We start from the raw sequence: 24,725 nt of genomic DNA, 5'->3' as shown, positions 1-24,725 counted from the left end.
TAAGACCAGAATTTGATATACATATATTTTTGAAATTGTAATCATACTCAGTCCTCTCTGGGTAGCTCTATCTTATCACCTAGTTAACTGCCACCAAACACAAAGAAGAAATGAGTTAACAGCCTAAGTGATTCTTTTATTACCAAAAACAATTGCTACACACACATTCAGTGCCTCCAGCCCCAGCCCTGAGGATAACATGGAAGTCCTTGGGTTGTAGGAGGAACCCTTTAGAGGGAAATGGCTACCTGGTTCATAATGCCTTGGCTGGTTATGGTCCCCTGCAAGGACCAGTTACACGACATCCCTGGGCCTAAGAAACCCTAAAGATAGGAATAAATGCAAGTTGACTAAGGGTTTTTAATCACTGTTCCAGCATGTCTAGGGGTTATGGTTAAGCCAGATACTAGCTTCCTCTACAAGAACACACACAACCAGGGTGTCCCCTCAATGAATCCAAATTCCTCAGGATCTGACAAAATGTGGTCTGGCAAGTCCTTAAAGTCTGCTGAATGATTTCAAGCTAGATCCGGAGTGAATCACACTACTCTCAGCACCACTCCTAAAGTCATACATTGGCAAGGGCTGCCCGTAAGGGCACTGCCACCAGCCTGGCTCAAACCCTAGGGCCTGGGGTAGGAATGATCAGGCTCTGCATCCTTCACACCATCTGGACTTCTGGCCCCTCAGCTATTCCTTGAAGCTTTTCCATGATGCTCCCTGAGGAAGGCTCAAGAGCTGGGGGTGGCTCTCCTGGGGCTTCAGACAGCACATAGTAGACAATCTCTTGCTCGCCTTGGGCATTGGTCTGATTCACCACGTGGATGACGGGACTGGGGGTGTCCTGAGAGGCTGAGAGGGCTGTCCCCTCAACACTCCTGCCTTCTACTTCCTCTTCAATCTCTTCTTGGGGTCCTGGCTCCCCTGGCACTGTTTCTAGAATGATGCCCTGCAGGCTACTCTCATTTAGTGAGGTTCCCAGGCCTGATCCCTCCTGTGGTTGCCGCAGCAGTTGCTGTGTCAGCTCTACACTCTCATAGCGAACCAGCTGCAGCCGCATGTAGCCATCTTCATGTTCCTTGTACCTAGGGAAGTAGGAGCACAAAGTAGGCAGCAAACATGGGCAGGGGGCTACAGAAATGTCCTGGAGCTTGGCGAGGTAAGGGACAAATATGAGGGGTGGAAGAAGCCCTAGGGCTCTACATGATAGGCACTGAAGACAAAAAGGTCTTTATTGGAATATGTAGAAGAAAAGACAAGAGGGAAGGATCACTACTCAAAATGGAAAATTTTATGTAGAAACCAGAGAGGGGGTAGGTGAGAGAGGGAGGAAAAATGAAATTGTATTGGAAGGTGTAAGTGTCAAAGGATTTATGAGGTGACCATGGAGCTCTGGATCAGGACCCCTAGGCTTTAGTTCTAGTTTTGGCTGAAGGCCTTTGGGCCCATTTATTGGATCTGGCACTGTAGCTTGGACTCAAAAATCAGAAAATAATCTTTGCTCCACCATTCTCAAGGTTCCTTGAGCCTAATGGAATTGGTAGACATCAAAGAACTGTCAAATTCAAGGAATTTGTTGAAACGGTATGGGAAAAAAATGTGTGAATCTAGGGTAGATTGAGACATACCGAAAACGAGGGTGCCCTGAGGGCCACTTGAACTGGTGCTTTTTGCGAAGGTGCACGGTGAGGTTGTTGCCTCTTGTGAAGCATTTGTCACACACATGACATTTGTACCTTGGCTCTGAGTATCCCTAATGGAGAGGGGAGGAAGAGTGAAGCCAGCTCTTCACTATGGGTACCACTGACACTTCTGCTAGCCCTCTCCCACCACCAGCCCCACTCACTTCATGTACTTTTCGGTAATGGGACTTGATAGAGCAGAGGGATCGGGCACTGAAGCTGCAGTTCTCAAAATCACACCTGTAAGCTGGCTCCTTGCTATGGGTATCCAGGTGCTTCCGGAGGTCGATCAGATTCTTACAACTGCCAGGAGAGGTCAGGAGGGGTTGGAGGGCATGGGGGACTCTGGAACACAAGTTCCTTTTCTGGCCCCTGATTCCCCTTACCTGTAGTCACAACAGTCACATTTAAAGGGCCGGTCCTCGCTGTGGCGAAAGCGCATATGGTTGCGGAGGGAGGATGGCAGCGGACAGGTCATGTCACACAGAGGGCACTTATAGTGATTCACTGAGAGGAGCAGAGAAGGGGGTGAGGGCCAGTGGATCCATGGGTGGTAGGCAGGGAGGTTGGGGGAGGCCAACTACTCACCGTGGTTACGCATGTGGTCTCGCAACAGGCGTTCAGTGGCAAATCTCTTGGAACAGTGAGAGCACTGGAAGCGCTGCTCTGGGGTGGGGCAGGCAGAAGAAAGGGTAGTTTGTGAGGGATGGCGGAGAGGCACAGAGAGAACGAGTCCCAGAGAGGGGAACCATCCCAGACAGGGGGAACAACCTAAGGAGATAAGGGGAGCTTAGGGAACTATGGATAGAACATAGCATGTGACTTGAAGTCGAAAATCTGAATTAGAATCCCACCTTGACCACTTACTAGCTGTGTGATCTCAGGTAAGTGATTTAACCTCTCTGAGCCTCAGTTTCCTCATCTACAAAAAGGGGAATAAGATACCTACCTCATGGGGCCGTTGTGAGGATTCCTTGAGATAACTGACAGGGCACACAGTAAACCCTAAATAACAATGTCTAACGAATCTGAGTCAACAGAGACTGTGTCAGGTGACTGAGCTCTAAAAGTAAATGTAGCCAAGTTGCAGATACCTTCGGTGGCCTCCTCTCCTGAGAATATGCCAATCCCCATCATAATCAAGACAGCCTACACCCACTCCCACTCTTCTTCTCTGATTGCTTACGATCCAAGGAGGTTTGGCGACGGATGTGATCTAAGAACTTGGTGTTGTTGGCGAACATGCCCCCGCAGGTGGGGCAGGCCACCACCTTCTCCTGGGTATGGCTGCGGAGGTGCTCACGAAGCTTACAGTGGTCCTTGAAGGTGCAGGTACAGCCTGGGAAGGAAGGCCTGGTCAGTCTCCAGCCGCAAACTTGCAGGGTAGGCTCTGGTACCCCCAAGTCTCTCCAGAGAGCTGCCACCCTTGCCCTGACGGATTGGTCCCATCCCTAGTTACCCTGGTCCCTTGGCAACCCCAGGGTTTCTTTAGAGGCCAGAAGTTAAGGAATAGCCCTACCTTTCCAGCCACACAGCACCATGTGGTTGTCCTTGCCGACTGCTTTGTATTCACAGCACAGGCTGTGTGCTTCCACGTGCCGATAGAACCACTCAGGATTGTCGAAGGAACTCTGTGCCAGGAGCAACTTGGGGTAAGGACTGAGGTGGGTGGAGGGACTCATACCCCTATGTGTCCAAACCGGACTTCTTGGCTCTCTCCCAAATTTACTTGGTGGGGACAGAAACTTTTAACCAAGGGAGCTACCAAGAAATGAAGGAATCTCGGGAATATAGGGAATCGCTGAAAGGGTCAAGGCATCTTGAGTTAAGATCCAAAACTTCCTTCCACCCCTATTACCAGCACTGCCTGCTGACCTCACAGTGCTCCCACAGACACAGGAAGTGGTCAGGGATGTCAGGAATGATGTTGCGGCTATGGAAGTCCAGGATGCAGGGGCTGAGGTCGGCCTGGCTCTGCAGGGCCTGCAGCCCCCACTGTTTCAGCTTGGTGTGGTAGCAGTGGAAGTAGACATGGCGGATGAGATCAGCAGAATTGTCCAGAGAACAAAAGCCACACTCCTGCCATAAGCAGGAGAATTCTTCCTCTGCAGAAAGGATTTTAGAAAGAAGAGTCTGATACTTTCCAAAGCTCAGCTCTCCTTCCACCTGTGGCACTTAGCAGCAAGTCAAAAGGCAAGACTCTGACCAAATTACCAGTTCATTCAGCAAATACCAGTATTTAATCACCATTAATCGTGTACCAAGTGCTGGGGATATAAGCAGTAAAAAGTCCCAGTCCTTGCATTTACACAGCTTTCAGTCAGGGAGAAAAAAACATTAATCAAATAATCACATGTATAAATATTAAATTGCAACCAGTCCTAAGAACTATTAAGAGGGGAGGGAGCTAATTTAAGGGAGACAGAGATGTCTTGAAAGTGTCCCTGTGTTGTGATCTTAAAGGTATCTGTAAACTTGCTGGAGAAGTGTGGTCTAGGCAGAAGGGATGGTGTGTGCACAGCCCAGTGCCAGAAACTCAGAGGCAGCAGGTGTCTGTAACTACCCTGGCTCTGAGTTTCTGCTGTTTCCTGAAGATGCTTCCTGATGAGGGACACCTCCCACTCCTTCCTGTCAAACGACAAGTCCTCCTTCCCCCCATATTCTGCTCAAGATCTATCTTCTCCAGGAAGGTCCATCAAACTATTCCAACCCACTTCCTATCTCTCTAGCATTTCTAAGCACCATATTTTCAATGCTTTTTAGGGGTTTACTTATATTTAAAAATATAATAATCCTCTCTTTTGTATATTACTTAACTTTTGAAATTATTATAGTTCACAGTCACTAGATTTCAAACAGAATTTGAGGTGGGGTAAGGAGAGCTGACTCTGCACTTCCTACAGAACAAGTTCTTCAAACAGTATTGTGACCTATTAGTGGGTGGTGAAATCAATTTAGGGGATTACAAACCATACTTTTTCTTTTAATGAAAGAGAATAAGATAGCACACTTCAGAGAGCATTTAATAAAGGCAAATATTGTTTCAAGTATTTTTTAACTTTTGTGTACAAGGTTGTGATGTAAAATGTATTCCTAACTGGTGGTTATAGTAAAAAAAAAAAAAAAAAGAAAAAAAGTGAAACACTATCAGAGAATGAAAAAAAAAGCAGGTTGCCAACAGCTTGAACAATATAATCTTTTTTTAAAAAAATAAAATAATAGTTATCTAATTTATGTATAGAGAGGTCAAAAAGAATGTTCACTAAAGTACTGTCTGTAATTGCCTTCTGATGGGAAGATGGCAGACTGATTTTGAAAATCCTTGTTGATGAGTCTTCTGTAAGAAGTCTACAATGTTTTTATAAACAAAAAAAGCAATTAGGGAAGTAAATCACCATTATTCCAGACTGCCTTCTCCCTCTGCAGAAAGGAAAGTCAGATTTTCCACTTTCCCTTGAGCCCTTCCCATATCCTGCTCCCTTACCCAGCAGGTCTTCCTCCTCCTCTTCCTCCTCAGAGCTGTGCAGGTACTTCTGCAGGTGTTGAGTGACATGCTCGCAGAACTCCTCCATGGCTGAGCATACAAAGGAACAGGACCCCCACTCGCACTGCAGCCCCAGGTTCTCCTTTCGGGGAACCTTCCCAGGGGGCGGCATGGCCTTCACCCTAGAGGAGGAAGAAATCCATAGCTGCAAGGATTCTACCTAAGTGTAGATGAAGATAAACAGCTGGGCGGGCAGCCTGCCTAGAGCCAGCAGGCATTTTTCCAGTGACCTGTGAGAAACCCTGAGCTTTTTCAATAAGGATGGAGTAGCAAGAAGTTCCTCAAACTCCTGGAAGCTGTCTGATGTTCTTAGGAAGGGAGAGCACAAACTAACATTACTGAGCATGTGCCAGGCACTGAGTTAAGAACTTTAACATAGGAGTCCCCAAACCCCGGGCTGTGGACTGGTACCAGTCTGTAGTCTGTTAGGACCTGGGCCACACAGCAGGAGCCAAGTGGCAGGCAAGGAGCGAAGCTTCATCTGTATTTGCAGCTGCTCTCCAGCACTAGCAGCACTGCCTCAGCTCCACCTCAGATCATCAGGTACTAGATTCTCATAGGAGAATTGGTCCCTGGTGACAAAAAGGCTGGGGACCGCTGCTTTAACAGACATTTTCTCATGAAGCTTCAGAGCAACCCGCCAAGAAGGAATTATTCCTATGGGAGGCAGAACAATGCTCAGGTTCAAAGAGATGGCTTTGGAGAACCAGAATTCAAATTCAGGCTCCCAGGCCCACCAAGCTATATGACTTTAGCCAAGTAACTTAACTCTTCTACTCCTGAACATGGTCAGCTTCAAAACAGGGTAACAAAACCTTTCTTAACTTCACACTTACTATATGCCAAGCATCATACTAAGCATTTTATATTGTCATTTAATTGTCATTTAACTATCCTATAAGGTAAGCACTATTTTTAACTTTATTTATAGAGAAGGAGCACTGGTTCAGAGAGGTCGAATGGTTTGCTCAAGGCCACACACTAGTATGGTAGGGTCAGGTTGGGCTGACTCTAAAGTCCACATTCTTTCTAATCCACACAGTCTACAAATGAGCCCAGAAGCTCCTTATTTCTTACTACATCATGTCATATGTCCCCTGCCAGACTTTAAAAGTGGCATACAAGCTGCCTGTGCCTAGCCTATCCAGTGGTTTACTCCACCAAACCCCTAACATCCTCTGAACTATAATGTAGATCCCACATCTGTCTAGTAGATACTGTACCTCAGGTATAATGCTAGCCATGCTTAGCCATGTAATAAATATTTGAAGAAAGCTGAATAAAAAACTAATGGTTCTCAATCTTTAATAATGAACACAAATGCAGAGTTCTTCAGCCCCTCCCCTAGAGGTTTAGATTTGGGAAGACTGGGGTTAAGCTTAGAAATCTGCACTTATAACTCAGCACCCCAGTCTGATGCAGGCAGTTCTAGGAGCAGAGTATGAGGAACAATACTTTCCCTCATGAAAACAAAACACAGAACAGCAGAGGATCATACTGCAGGCAAAAGTTCTGAGGGAAGAGAGGGCAGTAAGAAGCCCTAACTCTGTCCCAAGCGTCACCTCCTCCTTGAGGATTCTCTCTGCCCCCACCATGGTAGACCCTGGAAGGGAGTGGGGCATTGCTCCCTCTGGCCTATATGAGACAGGTGGGACCTCTGAAAAAGGCCTCTGCTATAAACTGAGAAGAAAAAGTGAGAATGCATAAAATCCTTCATGCTTACAAGAACAGGAACCTACTAAACTATATAGTATAGTATTTTGCTTACCAGAGAAACCACTTTTTAATCTAAGTATTTTGCTTACCAGAGAAACCCCTTTGCCCCTCCCCCAAGAAGAATCCAGTCACTTTTAACACTCTGGGGTATATATGGGTTTGCTGGGCTGCTCACAGATTAACAGTGAAGCCCTATTGGGAGAAAATGTCAACTACTTCTATAATGTTGTGGTAGGAAAAGTAGGGAAAGCCTTCCTAAGTCAGACATAACAGCCCAAACCTCCTTTGACTCTACTACATGCAGGATTAAGTCCACTTAGAACATCATGCAAGGCTCTTCTCCAACTGGCATCAATTTTCTTCTCCAGAAGCCGGGTAAGGAAACTAACACATATTGAAGGCCCACCATGTGTCAGCCCTGTGGTGAGCCCTCTCTAAACTTTATTTCATTTGGTGTAAAGTACCCTGATTCTCGTCCAAAGATCATGCTCTTCCCCCGCATACCATGCTGGTTTTCTAGCTTCCTCTCCTGTCATTTTTCTCTCTTCCTTTCTGATTCAATCATATTCATCTATAAACACACTACATTCCCTTAAAATCCTCTATCTAAGCAACTCTACTCACCCTTCAAGCCCCAATGTCCCCTCTTTGGCAGGCCCTTTCTCAATCTATTTAGGTACATATACCTAGATTATTCTACATACACTCTGTCCACACAGTACTTTGTACACACCTTCATTACGGCTCTTGTTACAATGGAATAGAATGGAATGTCTGTCTCCCCTAGACTAAGAGCTTCTCAAGGTAGAGACGATCACTTCTTCATTTCTTATGCCCAGAATCTGCACACAGCTTTGTACTCTCCAGATATGATCCCATTCCAGGAAGCCTTCCTAAACTATCCCACCCCTCAGATTACTTTTGCCTCTTGGTTCTATGGCTGGTATAGCTAACAACAGAAAATCTCAACCCTATTTTTATGCTGTTCATGGTCGGTGGTTATGAGTATGTTTTCTATTCTCATTTACCCAACTGAACAGTAATCGCTACTTCAGAGCAGAAACCATTTCACACCCACCTGTGCCCCTATACTGTGTCCAAATATTTTAAACTCATAGCTGTTGTTAGACTGGTGGGTAAGGCCCAGAAGTCTGGCTATTCAGATATCTAGAATATCTTGAAGCTTAGCAAAGCACCCTGAATCCCTCTTTCACTGTCCCCAGCCTTCTTTACTCTCTCTCTCTCTCTGTGCCCTGCTTATTTCTACCCGGGGGAGCTGTAGGAAAGAGTGACTATCTGATCACCATGCTTTCTGTGGGCAAGAAATGAAAATGAGGCAACCTGTGTGCTACAGGGGACACTGGACCAGCTGTCGGAAAACCTGGGTTCAAGTTTCTTGTCTCAGTGACTTTGCTCTGCCTAGAATAATATGACAACTGTCAAGTACTGTTCAAAGCATCTTATATGTACACAAACTCATGAATATAGGTACCATTATTCTCCTACTTCACTGATGAGTAAATGGGTCCAGACAGGTTAAGTAATTTACTCAAGGTCACAAAGTTAGGAAGTGATGGAAACGGAATTTAAAGCCAGGGAGTTTAGCTCCATTTTCCTTCTATATTTGCCTGTCTTACCTATCCTTGTCTGATTCTCTCCTCTCTATAGATTTGGTATCTGTATACACACTACCCCAAACATTTTATTAAGTATTTATTTTGTCAGTTTACTCCAATAAGCTGTGAGCTACTAGAAAGACTGCCTCCTACCCTGTTCAAGTCTAACCGCAAGGCCACACATACCTACTGGGGCTCTTTTAATGTTTAAATAAATCTACAACTTATTACTTTACTTTTGGACAAATCACTTAACTTCTCTAAACCTATTTCCTTACATGTAAAATGGGATACTAATATCGCAGCAACACGTAATGGATTCAATAGATCTTGTTAGAAAGCTCCAACATTTACTAGCTAAGTGACCTTAGGCAAGTTACTTAAGCCTGTTTCCGAATGCGGCATGGGGATAATTATGCCTGTCTCAATGAACTGATTTATGGTCTAAACTAGGCACAAGATATTTAACTGTGTAGCATAAAACACAGGTAGAACTCAACAAGTGTTATTTGTACCCTTGCTAATGAGCGTAAGATCCAAGCACTAATTCTACAAAAAGGTCACCAAAAAGACAACCCGAGGGATCCTTAACACTTCGTTTCATCAGGAATCACAGTAAAAAGCAATGAGCAAATATTTAAAAGTACATATTGTAATGCAAGGTACCGAATGAACTTTAACAGTACTCAAGAAAAAGAGGGCCCCAGGTTCTGAACCTCCTAAGGACTCACAATTTGGCCGAAAAGATAAGACTACGTGTGAAGACAATGACCAAAACAAAGCGCCCGAGGAGGGAGATCGGGACAGAGAGAAATCCCAGTGGGCAAGCGAAGACAAAAAGGCTTGCCCTAAGCAGTGGGCATGTGGCTGCTGGAAAGGCGGGTAGAATTCGAAGAGAAAGAAGGAGACCGTCTCAGCGGGTAACACCTCTCCCTCGCAGCCCCTCAGGCTTCCCGGAGTCCTTCCCCTAAAGCGTGGCGGTACCAGACCGTGTCTCAGCACCAGCTGAGCCAGAGACGAGAAAGCAAGAGGGTTAGAGTCCGGGTTAGAGGCCGGGGGCGCTTCAGGCGCCAGGACGACCAGCGAGGCCGAGCTGCAAGAGGAAGCTTTGCTGAGGCGACTGGGGTTAGAGTCTGGCCTCGAAGCCCGCCCACAGCGCACCCACCGACGCTACCCCGCCAAAACAAAGCCTCATCTTACGGTCCCTCAGCTCCCGGGTCTCTTCAGCTCTCCTCCCTCCTCGAACCATATCCGGAAGGGCGCTTGAAAGACGGCCAACGATAGCCAATCGCCGCTCTCGGATCCCTCTAACAGCCAATGGCCCCTGCGATAGACGGAACCGGTGCGCGCTAAAACACGGAAGGGGCGGGAGTGAGGGGAGGCGGGCTGCCGGGAAAGGTAGCGTGGTCCCGCGCGGCGGGGCTGCAGAAAAACCTCTGACAGCGATCCCAAAGGCCGGAATTACCCCAACTGCGCAGGCTCGGCGTACGGCCCCCAACTGGGCCTGCGCAGGGCTTGAGCTGGGCGCCGACTGGGGTCGTTCCTACAGAATTAGGTTAGTACGTTAACTGGCCGCGTTGGCAGTGATGAGGCGGCTCGATACCCAGCGCTGCCGGCCCTCTTCGGCCCAAACTGGGGTCCTACCTTCATTCGTCATCCTCTTTAATCTTATCTCTTAAATATCGGTATTCCCGTGCCATCATTTCTGTGTCACCACAACTCTGCCTCTTGTGTTATCAGGCTCAGTGAACATCCAGCCACTCCTTCAAGTCAGAAAGCGGGCAGTCATCTTTGATTCCTCCCTCACCCGTCACGTCCAATCCACTGCCAAGTCCTGTGAGTTCTACCTGCTTAAACACAGGATCTCAGATTCATTCTCTATTCTTAATCTCCGCCCCATCTCTAGTCCATCAACTATGTCCAGTGTAGATGTCTACACTAATCTAACTGGTTCCACTGCGTGCACCTTGCTTCCCTCAAACAATTCTCGGTGGGGCAAAGTGATGTTTACAGAAAGCAGGTCTGATCAAACCACCGCCCTACTTCGAACCCTCAAAGGCATTCTGTTGCCCTCAGGGCAAAACCCTAAAACCATACTGAGGCTTTCTAGACCCGTCAGCATGTGTCCTGCATACTTCTCCAGCTGTGTCGAGTCCTGGACCTCACTTCCTACTCTCCAGCCCCAAATTTGTTGCAGTTTTTCTATCACACCTAGCTGCCTTTTTCCTCTCCTGCCTTGTACTTGCTGTTTCCTCTGCCTGAAACATCTTCCTCTTTTCCCCCTCCCACACTTACATGACCGATTCCTACTCATTCTTCTGGTCTTAATGAAGATGCTGCTTTTTCCAAGAAGTCATCCTTGACATCTCTTTCCTGTATTTCCTCATCACAGCTCTATCACTTTGTATTGTATTTGCCTGTTTAATTTTCTGCATTCCGCACCGGATTCAGCTCAGTGAGGGAGGGCAGGGGTTGTATATGTTCTTCAACTACGTCACCTAGCCTAGTGGCTGAAACTCAGTAAAGGTTCAAGAGATATTGGTAAAAAAAATCTGTACCTTACTAAAGTTCATTGAGATTGATACTTATTTTGTTGTGTTATATTATTAAATCCTAAAAATAAGCCTATATAATTTATATAATCAGAAAACACATTAAATGTTCAATATAAATAACTTAAAGATGCCATTAAAAATAGCAACGTCATAGTAAAAAAACAGGAATTTAGACATGAAGTTTATTAACAACAGTGAATTATAGCTTTGTCCTTGTTTTAAGTTTTTAAAATATAATTGAACAGTAAAACATTTTATCACTTTTTCTTTCAGAAGCATATAGTAATACCTCATGAATTGCTAATCTTATTTTAATTCAAATTTATACCACTGAAGGTGGCTATTGGCTTTAATTTAGCAATTTCATGGAGGAAAATTTCATTCAAAGAGCTGAGTAGGGTCAAATGATTTTTACAGAGCAAAACTTTCAGAGTAGCTCTGGATATATTCCCATTCCAGGATCCACAACATTTCCAAAATTTGAGGCACTGTCTTGCTGTGTAGCATAGTTTCCTTCCACTTCAATCTGCTTCTCTTGAAAATAGGCTACAATTCTGGCTGGATAATTCATACACATCTTAAGATTTGTTCTTTAAAAGCTGCCACAAAAACTTAAAGCATAATTCATACACATCAAAAGCTGTGGATCCCTTTTGAGAGTATAAAATGGATAACATTGATTAAATTATGTTTGTGGCTCTTTTGCATTCATTTTTAAAATCCCTATTTTGAACATGATCAGACTCTTCTTCATTACAAAATATGTGGTTCCACTGAGCTCTGGGCAGCTCAGCACTGAAAGCAGAATACAATTTCTAGTTACCATCCACTTAATTCATAGGTCAAATGGGAATGTAAATACTTGCCCTCTGGAATAGGCAAATCCAGAGAATAGAAAGTAGATATGTGGTTATCAGGAGCTGGGAGAGAGGAGAATAGGGCATGATTCCTAGTGGGTATGGGGTTTCATAAAAAGGTTCTGAATTTAATGGTGATGGTTGCACAACTTCGTGAATTGAACTCTTTTAAATAGTGAATTTTAGGGTATGCTAATTAAGCTCAATAAAACTGTTTTTTGTTTGTTTTAATAAATACCTGTCCTCTCATCAATAAAAGTTTCTTGTGAAATTTCAGGGTCAGTGTGTTTGGCTGTTTTGTCATACTGGTAAACAAATAAACTGCTCCTCTAAGATTTGAACCACAAAGATTTGCATTCCTTAGATCAGTGGAAGTAACTTGATAAATCTTGAGTTTACATGACCTAGAGTTGAGCATATTATTTACAAACCAAATATCCATAGTCTGTGACTCTTAAGTGTCACATATTCTATGACTAGTATGGACAGGATCACGGAGAATATTAAAAACTCCATGCTGCTTATCCAAAGACACATACCCTGAACCCCCTGTGATGTAGATAAGTCAAATGGCAAGTATGGGAGTAACCTGAATGATTATCTAGGCCAGCCTTTATTTTAGAGACAAGGAAGTTGAGGTCCAGAAAGGAGAAGTAGTCCGCTCAAGGTCACTTGATGTGTCTGTGGCACACTCAGGTTTTCCGTCCCTTGTCCAATGCTCTGCCATCCTATAGCAGTTTACCTGGTTCAAGTCCTGTGTAAGGTCCCAGAGAACAGGAACCAGGGACATAGAGCTTGCTAGTATCCATAACTCCCTGAAACTAGCCAACATTTAGGAATACAAGAATTTTTATTATGATGAAACCCTTTAAGACTTCCCCCTCCCAAACTGTCTCTTCTGAGGCAACAGTTAACACTTTTTCATCACTGACTATATGCCAGTAAAGTACTAAGCACTTCATTTACTTCTCATCTACAAATGATAGTTACTATTATCACAGTTCCCATTTTACAGATAAGAAAACTGAGGCACTCTGACATTACATAACTTGCCGAGGTCACACAGGTAATTAGTAAAGCTGGAAGTCAGATCCAGGCAGTCAAGATCCAGAGTTTGTATTCCGGACTATTATATCCTAGAAGGAGCAGCTTGTTCAAGAAAGGGGAATGAAGATGCCTGTACTAGCCAATTGACTTCTTTTTGTTACAACTTCATCCTTCAAAGACTCTTGTTCTCCCATCCTCTTTCTAAATGTCCCTTCCTCAGTACAGGAACTTCTCAGCAGACCCAGCACATGTGTCGCCTACTCCACCTATCAGATTCCCATCTCTGTTCCTCCTACTTCATCAACACAACAGCCTTACCTTTGCCTTTTAAAAGATAACCAGTTGTCCAGTTTATAAACTCCAGTTTGACTTTAATAAATTAAATTCCAAGCCATCACACAGCAATGGACATCTCCCAATACAGAGGTGCAGCCCTGCTCTTGCTCCATCATCACATAGTCTTTAAATAAAGCCCCTAAAGCCATCTCTCCAGGGAAGGCTTCCCACCAAGCTCCTGGATCCCTCCTTCCAACAGAGCCACTGCTCATGGAGAAGGCATCAAGTACAAAAATGGTAATAAAGGGGGAAGGAGGGATGAGGAACGGAAGGGGAGGCAGGGAGGTGGGGAGTACCTGCCCCCCATCCTGGGCACCGGCCCGACTTTCTATGAGCTGCCAATGTCCTCAGAGGCAGACATTGGTGCTGGTCAGAGTGGGAACCTGAGGGAGGTATAGGAGCCCCATCCCAAAGGGAATTGCCTACCCTCCTAAAACAGGAAAGAAGGGTCACCTGGGAGAGATGCCCTCTATCATCTGTTCACTGAGGGTCTTGGACCACACATATAAATAGAAAAGAGAATAAATAAGGGAGGAAGGATCAGCTGAGACGCCGAGCGCCCTGGGACTCCTCTGAGGGGCCAGCGTCAACAGCAGGCAAATGTTTCTGAGGAATGCCCATACATGCCAGGACAGAGCTCTCCTCTTACTCCCAGCCACCACTTCTTCTTCTATGTCCTCAGCAATGGTGCTCACCTCTCACATGCTTCCTATTGCAAGTACCCTTCCAACTGGCCCCACGGCCCCAGGTAGACAGGGCTTCCTGGAACCCAGAGAGCTTCCCTGGCCCAGGCTATTGGGAATCCAGGAAGGGGAATGGAAGGAGACATGGGGATTGGGCTGAGTGGACTCCTGCCCTCTTTTAGCTCAGGAGGTAAGGAAGGCCCTCAGAGCTGGGGGCTGGGGTTGCCATTAGCCTTGGGTTTGGATTTGAAGGAAAAGCGCTTAATAAGGCGGCGAGAAAAGCTGCCAGCCTTCTTTCGGACACTTGATGTGGCTGTCGTGTTGGAGAGGTCATCGTGTGATTGGCTCAGACCAGCTTCCTTCTGCCGAGGTCTCCGGCGGAAGATGAGCTTAGTGCCACTGCGCAGGAAACTCACTGTGGGAGAAGAAGGGAAGCTGTGGCAGAGAAAGGGGCACAACGGAGGTGTGGTGAACTGGGGGTCAGAAAAAGACCAAGCATGGAGGGGTCGAAGATTTAGAACAGAACCAGGCCCTTGGCCTAGAAAAGCCAGGCTTCCTTAGGAAAGAAAGTAAGGACAAAACATGCCCTTCATCCTTCTTAAGGAAAAAAATGTGGTGCTCATGGGATTTTGCATGCACTCCTGACTAAAATGGCCCTGAGGAGGACTGTCATGGGGCCAGCTCCTCTGTGAGGACTGACTGAAAACAAACTGGGGCTCTTTACTATGGAAAGACAAAAGCCAAGCAAAGGGTGTTTCTAAAGGCCTATAAGATCATGAAGGGACAAGGTGAGTTGGTGACTTGTCACATCCAGGATGTGAACAGGAAGCGGTGCATCTGGAAAACTTCAAAGAAGTAAATCAGACCAATATATTGAGGAAGCTGCTTACACAGCAGGCTTTGGACTTAGAAATTTCAATATCCCGAAAAATGATGCAGGCTTAAATCATAAACAGTTAAATACATCTGTGGTTGATAGACTCACTGGTAGAAAGATGAAGATGTTTGGGGGCAAATCTTTCATCCTTAGAACTTAGAAGTATCGCAGCTACCCACAGGCTATAGCACTGCTAGAGGGTTAGCCCAGGGTAGGATTTCTTATAATCATAGGGGAGAGAAAACAGAATGAAAGTTAAGAAAGGAAGGGAAAAAGGAAGGGAAAGAGGGAGAAAAGGAGGGAGGGAGGAAAAAAGAATGAGGAAAGGAAGATGTACACTTAGACCTAGGAAGAAAGAACAATGGTGGTAAATGATGCCACAGGACCCAAAGCATCAAGTTCTCCTTCTCTACTCTAGCTTGGCTGAAACAGACTGGGAACTCTGGTGATCCTTAGGGAGAGGAAAAAGAAGGCAAATTGGCTTGGGGATTCCATGTCCCTAAGGGTCTAATAGGACCCAGGTCATGATACTGGGTATAAAAAATGGGAAGACCTTCCAAAATCTCCCCACCTTTGTGATCCTTGAGGCTGCGAGTCTCCAGGGCACCAGTAGATCCTGTTTCTGACTCAACATCATCCACAGATGGCCTCTCAGAAATGTCTGAACGTGTTGTCTCATCTGCTTCCTGGACACTTGTGGGACTGGAGAGGGCATCTAGGGGTCCTGGGGACACGGCTGGTGGATCTGAGGGAGGTGAAGAGGGACCTCCGCTGCTCCCTGCATCATCCTGCATTGAGGCTTCCAGAGATGCTGCATAACCCAGAGACAGTGCCAACTCGTCCTGAGCAATGGGCACCTGGCAAGAGGGATAGTTTTAATGGGCAGGAGTGACCCATTAGGGCTTTCTCCCTCTCCTCCCGGCTCCTTTCCTTTGAATCCTGTTACCTTGGAAACACCAGAGATGATCAGAGTGCTACGTTTGGTGGGTGTCTTCTTGGCTGCCCGCCCACTGGGCTCAGTCAGCTGGCGAATCGCTGTCTCTGCTACAGGGTCCAAGCCGTTGGAAAGGTGGCTCTCCCCTGCTGGAGGTACAGAGAGTAGACAACTTGACTCCTCCCCAGTTTCTTCTTCGACCTGAACTCCTGTGCCCTACCCAAAGTGGTTTTTGACTCTGGAGCCCTAGTGCCAACCAACACTCACACTTCCCATTTCCCTACTCACGGCTGCTGCTGTGGGAGGTACTGCTGGGACCACTGCTCTCACTCAGCACAGTTGTTGTCTTCTCAGTCACCTCCACCTTGGACGGGGAGCGGGAGGGGGAGTCTGGTGGGTGGGGGAGGGTCAGTGAGCTGGGAGGTGCTTTAGAGTACCTCCTCACCCCTATCTTTGTTGAGATGCAGACTTTGGTGACTCAGAGGGCAGGGGTGACTAAGAGATTATTAATCCCAGGGGTGATTAAGAAGATGCCATGTGGACAAAAAGACACCACAGAAACCAATGGGAATGTGAGAAAGTGCCATGGGGCCTACTGAGGGTATGGGGAGAAACCATAAAAATATTGAGAGGTGTAGAGATGGCACAGGGGTCCACTGAAGGTAGGGAGAATTCTGTGGGACCCCTAGAGATAGAAGAAATGTCATGAAGGGTTTCTGGGAGTGGGAGGAATACCAGAGCCCACTGGGTATGTTGGAGGATCCCAGCAGGTGCTGGAAGGTTGAGCGTAGAGGCAGGGACAATTAGAAGCTGGGGCTGGGGAAAGGGAGGGGAAACTTGTGAAAAGACAGAAGAAACTTGGGGAGGTAGAAGTGCAAAAGTCCCATATGAGGAGCTGGTGGGTCCAGGATGGGGGAGAGAGGAAAATAGTAGGGGAAATGAGAAAGACGTGGTCGGAAACCAGAGGGAATTGGAACTAGGGCTTTCTTTGCCCTTTCCCTGTCCTTCCATGGATCTGCAATCCAGGGGCCCCTGGCTAGAGCTGGGCTTTCAGGCTCCTCCTCTTTACCTAATTTGCCATCTACACGGGGCCGGGACTGGACAGTGGTGACCGTGGTGACAATGGTGCCATCGGGCATGATGGTCCGGTCCAGCTCAATCTTCTTGGTAGGTGTGATGCTGGGGTGTGGAGTGGAGGGAGTGGGAGTGCCCAGGTTCCGGGGGGAGCCCTCCTCATACTGAAGCTGTCAAGGGGTGGAAGAGCAAAGAGGCTGGGCCTCAAAGACTGCCCTCCCCTGCCTCCTCCCATCTTCCCCCAGGGGTCAGCTTCTCACCTCTACTGCCATGGTGGCTGCTGGTCCCAGGGTTTTCCCTGGACCAGGGGTGAGTGGGCACACCTGTCTTCGGGACAGTGGTCTGGAAGAGGAGCCCACAGGCAGTGTGGCCTGGCCCAGGAATTCAGCTGAGGAAAGGGTAGCACTGTGAGCTGGTCCCATGACCAGGCTCCACTCAGCGCTCACCCAGAGGTGCTCCTTCCTGCCCCATACTCACTGTCTCCACAGCTGCTGCTCCTCAGCACTTTGAGGGCCAGCTCCCGGCTCTGGGGGCCCAGATCTCTGTGGCCAAGAGGAGGAATAGCAGGTAGGGGGAAGGTTAGCAAACAGAATCCACCCTTGAGCTGATCACAGACCAGAAGCAGAGAAATGCACATAAATAAGATGATACAAGTACTCCAAGCAGATTAATTCTTGCCCTCCAAATACTTTCTCTTCCCAAGAGAATGGGACAGGGCTCCAGTGGAGACCATACTCCTCAGCTGGGCATTCAAACTCTCCCTTGTTCTGTCCTACCCTGCTTCCCAAGTCTCTGTGTCAAACTACTCTCTTTCCTTTGTGCAAACTGTTCCCTCTGCCAAAAACACTTTTCTCTCACACTCTGTTAAAATCCTACTCTTACTCTAAAGTGTGGTTTAAATGTCACCTCCTCCATGAAGCCAACTCTGATCTTTATTCCCCTACAAGAATTAATATCCCTCACCTAAGCATTCTCATGCACTTTTTGTAAGCCTCAGATGGAACACTTATACTATCTTTTTATGTGCATCTATCTCTGCCTCGAGCCTGAAATCAACTCAGGGATTGGGAGTATATCTTGGTCATGTCTGTATCCCCAGGACCCAGGTTGGGATCTAAGGGCTCACAATAAGGGGCTCACACCAAAGTTTACTGAAAATAGAGTTGGTTCAGGCAAGGGCTATGTTGACTGGGGTGATTCTCAGTCTGCCCATGGGAATGAGGGGATGGGGGAGGAGTCACTCCTTACAGTGCCAGATCTTCTGTCCACTCCACCTCGGGACCAGCCCTCATGGGCTTGGTCCACTTCTGTTGCATGGGGTTGTCGAGTTCAGCTACACAGCACAGGTCCCCAGTGCCTATGAGGAAACAGAAATTAGAAGATGCTCAGATCAAAGATGGGAAGCCATTGAAGAATAGAGAGGCTATACCCTTGGCAGAGGGGCAGGAAGCACCTGCAATTATAGCCTTGACAATCCCCTAGCCACTTCTAGGTCTCACCTTCCAGCTCACTTCCCAGATGTGATGCTTGAAGCTGCCGTAGGAATAACCGGGTAGGTCTGGGGATAACTGGGTGGGCCTGGGGTACCATGTGTGGCTTCTCGCTGGGTACCTAAAACCAGAAAGAGGTAAAAAGAGTGAGAACTCTGATATAGTACCCTGGGGACAGTATGCCTGCAAACTATTTGCTTTGAGTGCCTACTTACCAGACCTCCAGGGGCAGAACAAGCCCTGAGGTTGACCATCATGGCTGGCTGGGTGCTGACTATGGCATCTTCAATCAATTCCTCAATAGTGGAGAGCACTACTTGCTCCTCACCTCTCTGCAGAGAGAAGAAGAGGAGAACAAAAAGGTGGGGCCCCCAGCTCTGGCTTCCCATCCCTGTTCTGCCTCTTTCCCTCTAGCCATAGCCCCTTACCTCTCTGGCCTGGAGCTTGGGAACCACTGTCAGGCTGATATCTGGGCGATCACTGAAGGCCCAGGATATGAGCAGCCCCTCACCAGGGATTTCCTCCAGGTTGACTTCCAACTGGGGACAGGGACAAAGGAATTAGGTTAACTTGCCCCACTCCTTGGACTACTTCCATTCCCCAGGACCCTCCCTGCCCAAATTCTATCCAAGAGAGGAACCAAATTGAAAAGGATGAGGCAATTAAACCACCCCCTGCCCAGCTCCGTTTCCTACACCCCACTCTACCTGTGTTGGTGGCAGTGTCAGAGTGACGTGGTAAGTCTCCATGGAGACAGCAGCGGGGGACTGCTGGGTCACAGAAACTGGGAACATCACCTCCTCAGCAGAGAGCTGGCAATGCAGCACCTGAGACAAAAGAGGAATGGAGAAAGGATGCCTCATCCTGCTATGCCCTGCCTCATAATGGGTCAGCAGACCCCTCCCCACTTCAGTTTTCCTTGAGACTTCACCTTTTTGGGGTCACAAGCCTATAAAAAATCAGATAAAAGCCAAAGACTTCTCTCTCCAGAAAAATGCAAATATAAAAAGATGTACTATATTTTGCATGTAACTTCAGTGGGATTCTCAGACCTCCTGAAGCCAATCCTTGGATCCCTAAGACATTCATAGACTTCAAGTTAAGAACCCTTGGAATAAAGGGAACTCTTGGGATCAGCCCCACTCTCAGACCCTAAAGAAGTCAGTGCCCAGCAGATCCTTACCATGGCGCGCTCTGATTGGTCTATGCAGGTCACATGACTAATGCTGGCTCTGGGTGGGAGTTGGGGTACCTCCTCAAAGGCGATTTGGATGGAGCTCTGAGGGAGTAATGTAGACAGACGGTCAGATCTCTGGAGATGCCTCCAGCAGAGCTAGGCTGCTCAATTGCTGATTGGGCCCTGGCACTGCCCAAGACTCAACTGCAGGCTGGCTTCTGGCCCCTTGTTGGCTAAGGGTTATACGACAGGAAGTGTTTTTCTCAGACCCACCTCTCTGGGGCTTGCAGCTGCTAGGGAGAACCTCAGAGACCAGATCACCTTGAGCTGAAGACTCTATATTCCTTCTAGAATACCAGAAGCCTCCCTCTTCTCCTCCCTTCTTCCCTTTCATCCCCCACCGTCACCCCGAAGAAAGGGATGCATAGAAAAAAATAATAAAGGTGTTGGTTGCCACCTATATATAATAGTTGGACTGAGAGAGACACAGCTGAGCTAAAGGTGAAAGCAGTACCACCACTTATTCAAGACAAGAGCTAGAGATATGAGCTAAGCCTTCTTCCAGTTAAATAGGATGCGGAGGTGCAAGAGTATGACTCTATTCATATTCCTGGAGATGAAGACAGCTCAGCATGGCCTTGGGGAACTTTACGAGAGACTAGAAAGAAAACTAATCTCAAAGGGCTCAAGGTCCAGGGGCCTGGCTAATTCCTCTAGGCAGAAGGCAGGGTGGTATTAGTGAACAGAAAGCTGCTTAGCTTAGGTCTTGAAAGAACTTTCTAATTCTTCCACAGCAGAGAAAGCAACCTACTGCAACCCCATCTGGAGAGCTGAATGGGAAGAATTGAGGAGGGGGCACAGACCAAGCTAGCAGCTCTTCCTTGGGTCTTGGGATGGAAGGAAACAAATCCACTGGGCTCATTTGCCTGGCAACCAGGGGAAGCCGATTTCTCTGCTCCTGCAGTTGTCTTGTTTGAAAGACAGGCCCAGGGAGATGGGGAGATGGATGCTTGGAACCCCAACTCCCACCCCCTGCAAGGGAGGCCAATGTCCAGCTGAGTCAGCTGCCTTAGGGAGTCACTTCTGACCCAGGGACAAGGTACAGGGAGAGCTGGGTGGAGGAGTGAGTCTGAGGTATAGACTGACAGAAGCCATCTGGCTTTCTGCTTGGCAGAGGAGAAAAGCAACTTCTTGTGTGGTCACTTCTGTTTCTGGGCATCTGGGGAGCTAGTAAAGTTAAAGCCCTTACACTAGTGGTGGCTGGAAATGGAGAACCCTCTGAGAAGGACCTGATAGATGTGAGGGCAAGGATAGATTATAGTACAGGATGGGAAGGGGCCCCATGAGAGGAAGGCCTCACCTAACACCCCACCTCTCAGGCTTATGATCATGCTTCCTGCCCCACTTCCTGGGAGGCCAGATGCCCATGGTGCAATGGGAGGAAGTAGGCTGGGCTGGTTTGTGACTGACCCTGGAGGGGCAGCTCCAGGCTCCTCTATGGAAAGGGTGTGAATTGTCAACCTGCTCTCCACCTGAACACTTTTCCCTCAACACATACACTGCAGATTAGCATGGAAAAGGATGTGTTAGACTGCAGCAGGGAAATCACTGCGGGGTGGGGGTAGGGGTAATTCACTCTTTTTGGGAATCTGCCTGATCACACCAGGGATTTGGGATACAAAATGTTAAGTCGGTGTTGTGGCATGAGGACCAGGCAAATTCCTTCCGCAGGTGCACCTGTCTCTCTTCTATCCCCGCCCCCCCCGCCCTCCCCCCCGCCCCTCTTCCCAACACAACTGGCACACAGGCTAGGGGGAAGTGCCCTCAGGCACGGGGATTAGCGTTGCTAAGAGAACAGTAACTTGTGCATGGGTTTGGTGCCAGAGTACCTAGACCACAAGAATAGCAAATTTGGGACACAGCCAGATTTCTACAACCTCCAGCCTCACCTGCACCCTTTTCTCTGATTCCGTAAAGGAAGAGATGACATAGGGTTCCCCAGTTGATCCCCACCCTCATCCGACCCTCCTGGTACGAGCAGTTCTTCCCCTGGAAGGAAAGGCTGAGTGAGGAGACCACCTAGGTGCTCCTGTTCAACTCACCCCGTCCCTGCAGGCCTGCTCGTTGAGCGCTCGCACCCAAGCCCGCTGCCAGTTCTCCCGGAAAGACTTGAAGGCGAAGAGTGACGCCAGGAGGCCCCGGACTCCTGGCTCCTCCCGGGCGCCAGCCTGAGTAGCCCGCAGCCGCAGCAGCGAACGCCATACGCCCAGCTCCCGCAGGGAGCCCCCAGGCTCGTCAGCTAAGGCGGGTCCTGGGCCCCGGGACCCGCGGGCCCGCACCAGCCACAACCCCCGAGCATACTGAAGCAGCCAGCCGAGCACCGTGAGCAGCGAGGCGGCGAAAAGGATCAGCAGGGCCGCCCAGCCCACGTCCCACTGCTCCCAGCCCAGATCCATGCTCCGTGCGGGCTCCAGTCCTAACCCCAGTCCCGGCTCCCGCTCAGCCGCTGCCCCGGGGGAGCATGGCCCGGACAGGCCGCGGAGCGGGGGCGGGCTCCCCCGGGGCTGGGCGCGCGGGCTCGGGGGCTCTCCGGGGCTTGGTGCTCTGCACTAGAAGGTGCCACAGATCAATAAGAGGTGGTCTTGGGGGTCGTGATGCCGGAGTCCGTCTCTCCGTAATCCGAGTCGCTCCTCGATTGGTCTGGCAGACCGACCCACGTTAGTCGCCGGCGGGCGCCGGACTCCTCCCACCCACCGCGCGGGCCCGGCGGGACCCAGGCTGGGACTAGTCTGCAGAAACGCGGGGGCTCGCCGGCCAGCGCCGGCTCCGGGAGCGATGCGTGCGCAGAGCTGACACTGACAACACGGCCAGCACCCCGCCCCCACCCTCCCTTAAAGGGGCCGCACCCGCGCGGGGCGGGGCTTGGGGAGCCCTGCACTAGAGAGCTTGAGGAGTACTGGAGGACAAGGCGGGAGCGGAGGAGGTTCCGGAGTTGAAAATAGGCGGGATCTTTGACCACCCCGCCCCATTCTAGAATGGGGGTACTTCCTTCTTCCCCGAGCTCACCGCAGGAGTAACCACTCACCTGAGATGCCGCTTTTGCTTTCCCTATGTTCCTTAGATTGTTTTAGTTTGAACACCTGTGGGGCTAAGAAGGTGGTGACCCCTGTGGACAGCATTGCCCCTTTTCCCAACACCCCCAGGCTCAGCAGCTTCTTGGTTCTCATTTCCTGGCCGAAGTTAGGCCCTGGGTAAATAGAGCGCCCTCCTAGATAGAAGTGTCTGGCAGAGGGCCAGCTGATACCGACCAGAGAAAAACAGACCCTGAACCTGGTAGAAGTTGAGAATGGAACACGGAATATTAACCACCACCACCCCACCACCCCCCTGCCCCTTTTACTACCCTCCCTCCTTGCTTTTGGAGCTAGGACACAGGAACAACCTATTAGACTCCTGCTGGTGTAGGTTTGTTCTGGAGATATTTCCCAAGCTGGGGCTGCTTCTGTTTTTAAAAATAATATATTTCCATAGTAACAGCTCCTTTGAAGCACGTGTAGAGTGAGTGGTAATAAGGAGGGAGCTGGCAATGTAGTGCTGGACTATCAATAGATTCAGCCAGAAGACCCTGCCATCCAAATATCTTCTATCCCAACAAGCACCTCCAAACTGATGTTATAGGTACACCTTTTCCTAGATTTAAAAGAATCGATTTTATCTCTATAGGACAAGGACTTGTCATTGCTTTCTGGAGTCAGGGGAAGAACAATTTTACAAAACGATTCAAAGGAATCTTTATTTTCCAAGAGGTCCTTCTTCTCTACATACATATGGCAAGGTTTGGCACATAGTGCCTTCTTTAGAGAGGTAAACAGAAAATATCTCTCTCCTAAATCCACTAGATAGTCTGAGGAATAAGTACCTGGGAGTAAGCAATGCCCCCTAAAGTATGGAGTTTCAGAGCTTGGCAGAACCTGACTAGTAAGCATAAGAGTGCCTGAGCCAGAGGAGGTGGTGAGTGGTGGGGGAGCCTGAGGCATCCTTAGATTTCACTGTAAGGAATGATGGGGGCAGGGGTAGTGGGAGTAGGAGAGGAGGTAACCTTGCTGTTGCCCTGCCTATGCATCACTTTTGGTCTCTGCAAACAATGGAAGATTCCTAGAGTGTAGGTCTTTAATCTTGAAGGAAGAAGACATGAAATGAAGGAAAGAGAGAACTCAGTGCCAGAACCCAGGGACAAAGAAGGAAGCTGTCAGTAGGCAGAGCAGCTAGAGAGAGGGGAGCAGGTTCCATGGGAAGTTGTCTGGTGCAAAGTTTCACTATAAAGACTCTCTTCCCCACGAACCCTTCTTTGAAACCCTCTGACCTCCCAGGGGTCTCAGTTCTCTGAGTTCTTGAATTTACTTTCTCAACTCCTCCACTGAGCACTTGGTTCTCTGCTGCCAGATTCGGCTGCTTCACATTTCAGTCTTCTATGAGTGTCCCCAATTAGTCCTTCTACTCTTCCTTCCACTTGTTGCTTAGACCTGTAGCACTTATTTCATTTGCCTTATAGTCTAGCTGGTTGTTTATATGTCTGCTTTTCCCACTCACCAGGAAGCTGCTTAAGAGTGAGGACCATGTCTTACTCATCTCTCTTCCCTCATATTCATCCAAGGTACTTTAATATGCTGAAGTAGACTCCTTGAGGCAAACAACTGCATTTATATCTCTTTGTGCCCCCACAGTACTGAAGAGTTTTCCATTCACATAGTAGAGATTAGCAAATTCTTTGTAATTTTTAGAAGTCTAACAGAAAATATTCTAATATACATGTAAACACTAAAATTTTTTAAATTGTTTCTTTCTTTTGAAAACTCATTCATGTTATCCCAGTGGAATGGGAGATCTGTGGCTTGGTTTCAGCTAACAGCTTTTGATAAACTGATAGGGGAGAAGTAGGAAGGAAAAAAAAAAAAAAAAGACTAACTCAGCTGTATGGAAAGAGCCACGGATCTGGTCCTCAAGTGTCATAGCCCCCCAGACTATCCAAAGCTGTCTCATGGACTTTTTAGGCACTGTGAAACACTTTTGGGACAGATCTTGTCAGGCAATCACACTTAATGGTGGATTGGCTTTGCTCACTGGGAAACACTCAGAG

The 24,725-nt window shown here is 48.0% G+C and overlaps 2 protein-coding genes across 13 annotated transcripts; both read right to left on the bottom strand.

Annotated features, from left to right (window-relative positions):
* Positions 1–111: 111 nt before the first annotated feature.
* HINFP (histone H4 transcription factor) lies at positions 112–11,026 on the bottom strand. 8 transcript variants are annotated; one of them, XM_023525834.1, is made up of 10 exons: positions 10,854–11,018; positions 5,167–5,348; positions 3,558–3,787; positions 3,202–3,313; positions 2,869–3,021; positions 2,271–2,453; positions 2,069–2,189; positions 1,847–1,985; positions 1,629–1,753; positions 112–1,085 (listed from the first exon to the last, which is right to left on the bottom strand). In XM_023525834.1, coding segments are annotated over exons 1-10 (1,671 nt in total). In that variant the 5' UTR covers positions 10,856–11,018; the 3' UTR covers positions 112–661. The 8 variants fall into 8 exon arrangements, with proteins under 8 accessions (XP_023381602.1, XP_023381606.1, XP_011383205.1 ...); XM_011384903.2 differs by having other exon boundaries at positions 116–1,085; positions 2,271–2,348; positions 10,854–11,011; XM_011384904.2 differs by lacking the exon at positions 10,854–11,018 and adding an exon at positions 9,759–9,888 and having other exon boundaries at positions 116–1,085; positions 2,271–2,348.
* A 1,538-nt stretch (positions 11,027–12,564) lies between these two features.
* On the bottom strand, positions 12,565–22,462 carry C2CD2L (C2CD2 like). Of its 5 annotated transcripts, XM_023525830.1 has the most exons (15): positions 22,166–22,460; positions 21,691–22,104; positions 19,595–19,690; positions 19,119–19,238; positions 18,840–18,950; positions 18,627–18,743; positions 18,421–18,532; positions 18,170–18,278; positions 17,399–17,463; positions 17,182–17,309; positions 16,917–17,091; positions 16,136–16,237; positions 15,860–15,996; positions 15,485–15,770; positions 12,565–14,451 (listed from the first exon to the last, which is right to left on the bottom strand). In XM_023525830.1, the coding sequence occupies exons 2-15, from the start codon at positions 22,042–22,044 to the stop codon at positions 14,240–14,242; spliced, it is 2,124 nt and encodes a 707-aa protein (XP_023381598.1). In that variant the 5' UTR covers positions 22,045–22,104; positions 22,166–22,460; the 3' UTR covers positions 12,565–14,239. The 5 variants fall into 5 exon arrangements, with proteins under 5 accessions (XP_023381598.1, XP_023381600.1, XP_011383203.1 ...); XM_023525832.1 differs by having other exon boundaries at positions 12,565–14,471; positions 15,860–15,993; positions 21,691–22,462; XM_011384901.2 differs by having other exon boundaries at positions 21,691–22,460.
* Positions 22,463–24,725: the final 2,263 nt, after the last annotated feature.

The sequence above is a fragment of the Pteropus vampyrus genome, unplaced genomic scaffold, assembly GCF_000151845.1.
Source record: "Pteropus vampyrus isolate Shadow unplaced genomic scaffold, Pvam_2.0 Scaffold633, whole genome shotgun sequence".
Classification (NCBI taxonomy): domain Eukaryota; kingdom Metazoa; phylum Chordata; class Mammalia; order Chiroptera; family Pteropodidae; genus Pteropus; species Pteropus vampyrus.
The sequence above is the reverse complement of the archived record's forward strand: the minus strand, read 5'-3'. Positions and strand labels throughout refer to the sequence as shown.